The 10,053-nt window shown below is 47.8% G+C and overlaps 1 protein-coding gene across 2 annotated transcripts in view; it reads left to right on the top strand.

The window, feature by feature from the left end:
• The first annotated feature begins 527 nt into the window (after positions 1-527).
• The window catches only part of FAM20C (FAM20C golgi associated secretory pathway kinase), a 107,346-nt gene continuing 97,820 nt past the window's right edge, over positions 528-10,053 (top strand). The window contains exon 1 of one of the 2 annotated variants that reach the window (XM_083413534.1): positions 528-2,684. In XM_083413534.1, the coding sequence (XP_083269660.1) occupies positions 1,885-2,684 (800 nt within the window). In that variant the 5' untranslated portion in view covers positions 528-1,884. The remainder of the gene's footprint in view (positions 2,685-10,053) is intronic. The other variant, XM_083413535.1, reaches the window with a different exon arrangement.

Here is a 10,053-nt window from a genome sequence, read left to right as displayed (position 1 = left end):
GTGTGCATCTCTCATTCCTCTGTAAAAAAACAAAACCCAAACCAAAATAATGACCTTGCAAAAGGAGCCAGATGCACTTTGCGTTTCATTTGCGAAATGTGCTCTGTGTAATGCAGACGATGACAACAGCAAAAAAAAAATATTAAAATAATAATTCAAGCCCCTCTGATCCGGCGCAGCCAGACTGCCCTCATACTTTGCAATCATAGATTTTCTTCCTTTCCTCTCTCTCTCTCTTTCTCCCCTGCTACCAGCGCCTTCCCCTCCTCAAACCTTTGAGAAAAAGACGCCCTCTTTTTGCCCTAGTTGGATCTGCAGTAAAAATGAGAGAGATACTGGGGGGAAAGGAGAGAGAGAGAGAGACAGCTTTTGGGCTGAGGTTTTCCTGTTACTATCACTGTAGCATTTATTTAGCCAATCTCTTAACTATGACGTCTGGGTGGATGGCTTGCTCATAATATTTTAACACACCCACCGAAGGCCGGCGCTGCCTCCTCCTCTCTCGGCCAGCCAATCTGCTGCATTCAGTGTGGCTCCGAGGGGGGAACCGCGCTGCACCTGCCAAACGCTCCCTCCGAGCGCGCGCTCTCTCCCTCCTCCCCCCTTTCCCTTTTTGCCTTTTCACATTTATTTACCCCCTTCCTCTCCTTCCCCACGAAAAGCAGATCCGCACAGCCCAGCGCGGATACAACCCCAGCTGCTGCCTCGCTCCAAGAAGGACCGCTATTGAATGTGATGCTTCTATAGATCTTTTATTTTTCCCTTCTAATTCGCCTCCCCCCCCCCGCACCACCCTATTTAAATTCTCTATTTTGGGTCATCTGGGAGGTTATTCTTTCTTTATCTCTCCCCCTCCCTCCCTCTTTGGAGGAAATGACAGTATTGCATTTTTCTTATATATAGTGCGGGTTTTCTTTTCTCTCCTGCACTGATTTATTTTTTTAAGAGAAAACCTCTGTCCTTTCAAACCCCCCTCCTCCCGCTACCCAATTCCTGGATGAGCCGATCGCTCTCGCCCAAGCGCTGGAAGGAAGCTCCGGAAAGAAACATGTTAAAGAAAAAAACCAGCGTCCAGCCAATGTTTTGAAACAGTCGCGCAGAGAGGGAGAGAGCGAGAGAGAGAGCGAAGAGAAAACGGCCAGAGGAGAGAGAGAAGGCAGGAAGATTTTCGCCTCCTGCCTTTTTCCAGCAGCCGCCTCGCTCGTTTTGCAGAGAACCGGGTAGGAAAAGAGAAGCTCGAACAGAGGACCAGAAAAATAATGGGCTGATTCTTTCTCCACCATCATCCCCCTCTCTTATGGTCCTTTTCTGAAATCTCGTCATCCACCACCCCCCTTTTACCTTTTTAATTTAATTTAATTCTTTTTAAATGCTCCTGATTTCTTTGCCTTTATTTCCCTTGGCTTCTTTCTCCCTCCCCTTTTCCCCCAAAGGCAAAAAGAGGCCGATGTTGTGTGCATTCGGGGAGGTCACGTCCAACATCCGACTCTCTCTTTATTTTTTGCATCTGTTTTGACCCCTTCCTGCATTAAACCCGTCCGATCGTGGGGTGCTCCGAGGACTTTTTTTTTTAAAAAAAGATTTAATTTGCAACTCTACAGATCGCGATGCTGCTGCTGCTTCCGTCGCCGGCTGCTCCTCGGTTTTAAAAAGACTTGCCTGGTGCGGGGGTAAAGAAAAACCGATTTATTTATTTCTGGAAATGACTGGCTGGACCGGACCGGGAAGTCCCGACGCTTTTGTGTTTCTTTTTCTGTGAAAAAGCCCACCCAACTCCAGCCAGCTTTTCTTCCCACCTGGCTGGGGTCCCTTCATATATTTATTTCCAAATTAACACCCAATATATATATATTTATTTATTCCCTCCTCCTTTCCAACCGAGCCATGAAGATGATTTTGGTGCGCAAATTCCGGATCCTTATCCTGATGGTGTTCCTCATCGCCTGCACCATGCATATCATGATCGACCTGCTGCCCAAGCTGGAGAAGCGGGCGGCGGGCGCCGACGGAGCTGGAGACGGCAGAGGAGGCGCTGGCGGAGCCGGAGGAGGCAGCGCCAACGCGGGCTGCTCCTGCTCGCACGCCGCGGCCGCCGCCGCTGCAGCCAGCCGAGCCGGGGAGAAGGAAGGCGCGCGGGGCTGGGCGCCGGCTCCGGAGCTGCCCGAGCAACAGCAGCAGCAAGCGGCAGCTGCAGCGCCGGCGGAGAGGGCCGGCGCCTCGGAGGCTGCCGCTGCAGCCGCGGGCTGGCCTAGCAAGCACACGCTGCGGATCCTGCAGGACTTCAGCAGCGACCCCAGCTCCAACGTGAGCTCGCACTCGCTGGAGAAAGGCGCCTCGGAGCGGGCCGAAGCCTTCAAGCGCGCGCAGCAGGAGAAGCAGCAGCCAAAGGGGCCGGATCTGACCCAGAAAGCGCTCATCCAAGATGGGGAGCTGCGCCACGGCCAGCCGAGCAAGAGGAGGCAGCAGCAGCAGCTGGGGAACCGCTTGGGAGGCCACCGGCCTCGCCAGCAGCCGGGCTACGAGGAGGAGGAGGACGAGGAAGGCGCGTATTTCTCCAAGCTGGCGGCTCTTTTCGAGCACCCGCTGTACAAGCTGCCCGTCCCGCCGCTGGGAGACCAGGACGTCCTGTTCAGCGTCAACAGCGACATCCGATTCAACCCCAAAGCGGCGGAGAATCAGGAATGGTGAGTTAGGGGATTGCTGGGGTGGGGGAGAGAAAAGAGGCTTTGGAAAACGCCCCGCCCCGCCGTCGAAAATAGAGATGGGGGGGTCTAGGGTAGGAGTAAAACTAGGCTTTCTTTCACCCGGGGCAAAGACCCAGGTTGGCACACTCCCCGTGCGTATTTGCGCGCACGCACACACAGGCTGGGAGTCTCAATAGCGCCCCTTTGGAGGCTTCACCCGGGGCAAAAAAAAATCCCCGGCTAGCTTCCCCACTGAATTGGGGTTGGGGGCTGCTGGGGGATGGGGAGGAGAGAAGTGGCTTCGGCTTTAGGTAACGCCCCACCGCGCCGTCCAAAATAGAGGAGTTGGGGGGGGGGTGTCTAAGGGAGCGTTGCCTGAAGCGGCCCTTTCGGATTCTCGGCTTAGGAGCAATCCTTAAAGAGCCTTGTCCTAATTGATTCTCTGCGCCCCCCACCCCTTCCGCACCGGTGTCTTTCTTTGCCCGTTCAGATTCTTGCATTGAGTGATTCTCTGCCCCCCCCCCCAATTAAATAGAGGGGGGAGTCTTTGCCCCTTCTGGTTCTCTCCTGAAGAACAGGCAGCGCTGGCTGATTCTCTTCTTTCCCCTAAAATTACAATCGGGAGGGAGTCTGTCTTACAATAGGGAGGGAGTCAGCTGGTGCTACTGCCCCTTCTCCACCCTCAGAGTTTAATATCTCCCTACCTGAAGACTGGAAGAGAAACTTGCATGGGCTGACAAGCCCCCCCCCCAATATACTTCAGTAGCAGCGGCGTAGAGGGCAGAAAGTATTAGCTGATGTTGGCGGTACCACCTTGCTGGTTCTTGCCTTCCCTTCTTAAGGAGAGGAAAAAGAGACTCTTACATTGACAGCCTGCCCACTCACCCTGTAAATAAAACAGGGAATGGGGCTTTCTAAGAGAGCTTCGACTGATGTTGCCCCCTAGGAATCTTCAGCTCCTTCCAAAAATTATCAGCTCCTTCCTTAACAAAAATGGATACAAGTCTCCTCTTGACTTTTACTGCTCTCCCCGCCCCCAACCCAAGAATACAGTGCAGAAGTCATAGTAGCAGTGAGAACATTTCAGAAATCTTCCTCCCTTATGGGAAAAAAAATGGACAAGTCTTGCATTGGCTACCACCAGCTCCCCTTAATATATTTTTTTAAAAGGCCTCACACACCCTACAAAAATATAAGAGACAGCCGAGTTCTGTAACAGCATCAGTTCTGTAACAGCATCAGCTGATGCCACCCCTTCTGATTTTCTCCTCCCTTCAAAACTAAAATATATAGGTAAGCGTCTTGCAGTAGTTAATGCCCCCCCATAAGAGTCTTACAGTGATTGACACTCCCTTCTTAAACTAGATAAGATATCCTGAGATAGCAATGGCTGGTGTCTCTCCCCCACTTCTCCCCTGCCCCTGGTTTTGCAGTCATTGATGCCAAGGCTAACATTAATGAATACAAATATTTTACTGACTGTCACCCTTCCAAAAAACAAACAAACCAGAGTGCATTCTATGACGCTGCTTTCTCAGTAAGTTGCTCCTGTGAAAGATATTTCTCTTCTCCAGCTGTTGTAAAAATGAAGGAGTCTTGGTTGACCTCCCCTCCCCCCAAATAAATAATGCAGAGATAATGTTTCTAAGAGAGCACTGTGTGTTGTGAAAGGTAGCTTTGGTTTATGTTAAACCCCTTCTTTGATTCCCACCCACCCACCCACCCCGCCTCCACTGTGGAAATAGATAAGGATCTCAGGGGCAAAAAGGCAATGCTTTCCTTTAAAGATAGCACCTGGAGATGTCTTGCCCACCCAACCAAAAACTGAATAGGCAGAATTGCCATGTCTTCTTTTCACTCTTAATGATTCTCCCACTGCCCCCCCCCCTTCAAAAAACAGATAATGGATAGTGGGTCTTTCAAAAATAACACAATGTCTTTTAAAATACCACTTTGAACTTCCTGATTGGTCTCCTGTGTCTCTCTGCCTATGTGCAATCAGAATTGTTACCCCCTCTCCCCAAAAAAGGAAGGTGAGATACAGTGTTTTTAGGAATCCTGTCATTGAGAAGAAGGTTGTTAGATTGTTTCATCTGAGCTGAAATGGGTTTGCAGAGTTAATCTACCCAAAAGACAAATAACTCGGAGTCAGAAGGAGGAGATGGACAATTCATGGTCTTCCCACCTGTCAGTGATCCCTCAGCCCATGTTTATCCCTTGTTAGGTTGAGAAAATAGAATTTGGAGGATTTTATTTCAGTGGAAGTGCTAGATTTAATTCACCACAGGAAGAGGAACTGGATAGATGTTCTGACTTCCACCACAGCCAGCCTTCCCTTTCCAGGAACCTTTCTTAAAAAACACAATTGTTAGAGTTTTGTGAATGAAGCCTGCTAATCTCATCCACCAAAGATGAAGCGGTGATGGTGAAATAGGAAGTATGTCCAATCCCATCTCGTTCTTCCACTGCCTTTGTCAGTGTATAATCTACTCACCTCCAACCCTTTGCTGGAACTGCTGAATGAATTGCTTACTTTTAATGATATAGGATGTATCTCTAGCTTAAACGGCCGTTTTACCTGGAAATAAGCCCCATCAACCATAGTGGGATTTACTTCTGAGTAGACATGTACAGGATTGTGCTAGTAGTGGGTTCCTGAAGAGAACCAGGTATGTTAGAAAAAAGGTGTGTCTTTCTCCTTCCCCCCATCTTTTCAGGCTTCTGTCTTCCCGCTTTCTCTTTTTTTAAAAAAACCCAGAGATGAAGATCTTAGTATATCGTCCAATAATTTGAAATGCTGAGGGAGCTCCTGCAGATTTAAGCCCAGACACACCCTGGCAGGATGCAGAGAATTTGAGATAACCATGCTGACATCCTCGCTACCACTTCCAGTGTTCGAAACTCCCATTGTTCTAGGCGCATTTCGCAACAGGGAATTTCATGAGCCCTGGGTGCAGTATTGCACCTAAGATTTCAGATTAAAACTTCAGAGTGGAACGAAAGAAGGTCCTTTTTTCTGCCTCCCCACTTCCAGCTACCCTCTGAAGACTGGAGAAGAGACCCTCTTGAAGAATATTAGTGAAAAATCATGTGAAAAATCAACATAATATTTTAGCTGCAGTTCATTCATTTTTCAGCTCTGTATTCTTATAAAAAAGAGCGCCTAGACATTCCGTTGTTTCGCCCATAACCTAGGTTTAAGGTGCCATTCAGCTCCTAGCTTTCATATCACAGTTTCTCACACTGACCTATACTAGATTCCGTTTTCCAGATGTTTGGTGACAGCACTAGATATTGTTCCCACAGGAAGCAGTGATGGCCACCGATTTGGGTGGCTTTCAAAGAGGATTAGACGAGTCCATGGAGAGGACGGCTATTGATGGCCACTGGCCAAGACGGTTATACTCTGCCACCACAGTCAGAGACATTAATGCTTCTGAATACCAGTTGTTGGAAACCACAGGAGTAGAGAAAGTGCTCTTGAGCTCTGGTCCCACTTGTGAGTTTTCCACAGACATCTGGGTGGCCACTTTGAGAACAGGATGCTGGACTAGGTGGGCCATTGGTTTGATCCAGCAGCAGAGCTCTTATGTTCTTACCTTTCACGCTCTGGTCATTTGCCGATTGATCCTGTAGTCCAGGCATGTCCAAAGTCCATTTTGGGGGCTTAACCCGGCCCGCTGGTTGTTTTAATCTGTCCCCTGTGGCAGTTTATTTCCTGGGTAAAATCCCAAAAAACCTTCAACCCTAAAAAAAGGTCAACAACAACTTTGGTCAGCCCTCTGGTCGGCCCTCACAGGCCTCCACTTCATCAAATCTGGCCCTCTTTGAAAAAGGTTTGGACACCACTACTGTATTCCTATACTCACTGAGAGTGAGGCCCTTTGGATAGACGTGTGTAGGGCTGCACTGCTAACTTCCAAAGCTGAAAGAATTGCAGGTGGTCTAAACACTGTTTGCAAAAACTCTTCCCACCCCTTAGGATACCATTGTAGGAGTTGTTGTTATAAAGATAAAAGCAAGTGCATGAGCAAATCCCTAGGGTTCATATCTGAGTAAGAGTATTAGGAGCTGGATCAGGCCAAAGTCACATCCTGTTCTCACTGTGGCCAGCCAGAAACCTATGGGAAGCCTGAGAGCTGAGTGAAAGAACACTCTCCCAGCCCCCTTTGTGATTTCTAGAGGTTGGTATTCAGACATCCATTTGATGCTTTGCTTACTGCATTTAAAACCCACTTGTTCCTCCAAGGAGCTCAACGTGATGCCTTTAGATCTCCACCTCCCCGTTTCCTTCTCACAACAACCCTGTGAGGTAGGTTAGGCTGAGGGTGAGTGACTGGCCCAAGCTCACCCAGTGAGCTTCATAGCCGAGTGGAGATTCGAACCTTGGTCTCATATGCTAGTCGGACACTCTAACCACAATACCACACAGGCTCTCTTTTTTATTGTCCCTGAAAGAGTCAGAGATCCTACTGGGTAAGGTGCAAGTTTCCATTCCCTCTCCCGACAAAAGCAATTTGTCCATTTACACTCCACCCAACAAAGACACCCTTTTTGTATATGTAAATGTCATGTGCTAAATTGTAGCCCCAAAGCCATAGATATATAACAAAAGGTGCAAGCTGTATCCTTCCTCCTTTGTAGCCTCATTCAGGATTGTCCCTTCCCTGCTGTTAAACAATGCATTCATAAAAAATGAATACGGGTGGATAATATTTTTATTGTACAGGTAGGTAGCCGTGTTGGTCTGCCGTAGTCAAAAGTAAATAAAAAAAAATCCTTCCAGTAGCACCTTAGAGACCAACTAAGTTTGTTATTGGTATAAGCTTTCGTGTGCATGCACACTCTTCAGATACACTGAAACAGAAGTCACCAGACCCCTATATATGGTGAGAGGGTGAGGAGGGGTATTACTCAGAAGGGTGGTGGGAATGGGTGATTGGCTGATAGATGTGGGAAACCTGTTGACGACTGTTAGTTGGTCTTACAGGAAAAAGCAAGGGGTGAGATGGCTAAACACATCTTTATCATGTATTATGAGATAAGAATCCAATGTCTCTATTCGGACCAGGTCTCTCCATGGTTTTAAGTTTGGTAATAAGTTGCAATTCAGCAACTTCTCTTTCCAGTCTATTTCTGAAATTCTTTTGTAAGAAGACAGCTACAGGTTTACCACACCTGTCAGCCAATCACCCATTCCCACCACCCTTCTGAGTAATACCCCTCCCCACCCTCTCACTATATATATGGGTCTGGTGACTTCTGTTTCAGTGTATCTGAAGAATCATAGAATCATAGAGTTGGAATAGATCACAAGGGCCATCGAGTCCAACCCCCTGCCAAGCAGGAAACACCATCAGAGCACTCCTGACATATGGTTGTCAAGCCTCTGCTTAAAGACCTCCAAAGAAGGAGACTCCACCACACTCCTTGGCAGCAAATTCCACTGTCGAACAGCTCTTACTGTCAGGAAGTTCTTCCTAATGTTTAGGTGGAATCTTCTTTCTTGTAGTTTGGATCCATTGCTCCGTGTCCGCTTCTCTGGAGCAGCAGAAAACAACCTTTCTCCCTCCTCTATGTGACATCCTTTTATATATTTCGTGCATGCACACGAAAGCTCATGCCAGTAACTAACTTAGTTGGTCTCTAAGGTGCTACTGGAAGGAATTTTTTATTTTCTTTTTATATTGCTAGGAGCAATTCCTGGGTCCTTTTTTTCTGATTGAACTAGTCCCCCTTTCCCTCAATACAGAGGGATGACTTCTTGGATATAGAAGGCCAGGTAGGCAGGCTCTTTTCTTAACTTGTCTCTGGACCCCTGCTCTCCTCATATTCTCCCTTAAAATGGCAGGGCCTTTGATACATGCATCTGTTACATATCTTTCCCATCTGTCCTCCAAGGAGCTCAAGGTGGTGTCATATACATTTCTTATTTCACTGCATGTCCCTGTTCTTGTAGGTGCATTATATATTGAGGCAGCTTGCTTATTTATTTCCTCTCCCCATCCACATTGGATGCAAAGTCCCAAGCATGCCCCTCCACCCTTTTACAGCAGCTTTCCTCAGCCTGGTGCCCACTAGATGAGGCTCCCAACCAGTGCCGGATTTACATCTAAGGGATTTACATAAGCTAAGGGATGCGGGTGGCGCTGCGGGTTAAACCACAGAGCCTAGGACTTGCCAATCAGAAGGTCAGCAGTTTGAATCCCTGTGATGGGGTGAGCTCCTGTTGCTCGGTCCCTGCTCCTGCCAACCTAGCAGTTCAAAAGCACATCAACGTTCAAGTAGATAGATAGGTACCACTCCAGCCACATGACCCAGAAGCTGTACGCCGGCTTCCTTGGCCAATAAAGCGAGATGAGTGCCGCAACCCCACAGTTGGCCATGACTGGACCTAATGGTCAGGGGCCCCTTTACCTTTACTTTAAACAAGCTATAGTTTAGGGCCCCACTGTCTTTGGGGACCCCAAACAAATTTAAAGGAAAAAACCCTGAATGTACATTTCCCAAATATAAGAGAAAAAACAAATAAAATCCAATCTACATACAGCAACAGTGCTTTGTGTTGTGTAGGCTCCTATAATGTAAGTCATGGGTCCCGCCTACTAGCCTGCTCCCTAAAATATCGCTGGCTTGCTCATTTCTATATATAGGGTGCCTACATTTTGCATGGACTGGTTGCATGGCAACATGTGCAGATGGCTTTAGATACCTATTAGGTCCATAAATTACCATACTGCATATATTCAACATGGAAAAAAGTGACAATTTGTTGTTGACAAAGGACAGCTGGACATATAAAGGGCCCCATTACCTTCAGTAGCTTAGGGCCTCATGAAACCTAAATCTGGCCCTTCTCCCAACCCTCTTTCAGCCCCAGATCAGCTGTACAGCAACTGCTTTGCATGTAGAAACCCCCCAGATCCAGTCTCTGGCATCTCCAGGTAGGGCTAGAAATGCCCCCCTCTGAAATTCTGGAGAGCCGGGCTGGTCATTGGATGTGGACCCAATGGTCTGTTTAAGGCAGTGTTAATAGGTGAAGTATTACAGCTGAGAAGGCCTTTAAAGATGCAAGCCTAAACATGTCTACTTAGATCCAGCTGATTTCAAGAAGGCATCCCCCCAAGTGCATGCAGCCTGAGATGATGGCCAGATGGGAGGATTTTGCCTGGTGTGGCTTTGCCCATCATAATTCTTTGTGGTTGGTATGTGTGTTGATACCAACTGCAATGGATATTCCCCACTCCCATCCCTTTGCTTTGCAACTCGCAAAAACCATTGTTGCCTTGTCATCTGGACCCTATTTATTTATTTTCATCATTTATATCCTGTACCTTCTTCCTGTTTGTTTGTTGTTCCCAGGCTGGTC

This window comes from Podarcis tiliguerta, assembly GCF_965153285.1.
Source record: "Podarcis tiliguerta genome assembly, chromosome: 14".
In the NCBI taxonomy this organism is placed as follows: domain Eukaryota; kingdom Metazoa; phylum Chordata; class Lepidosauria; order Squamata; family Lacertidae; genus Podarcis; species Podarcis tiliguerta.
Note: the sequence above shows the minus strand (reverse complement) of the source record. Positions and strands in the feature narration are given on the sequence as shown.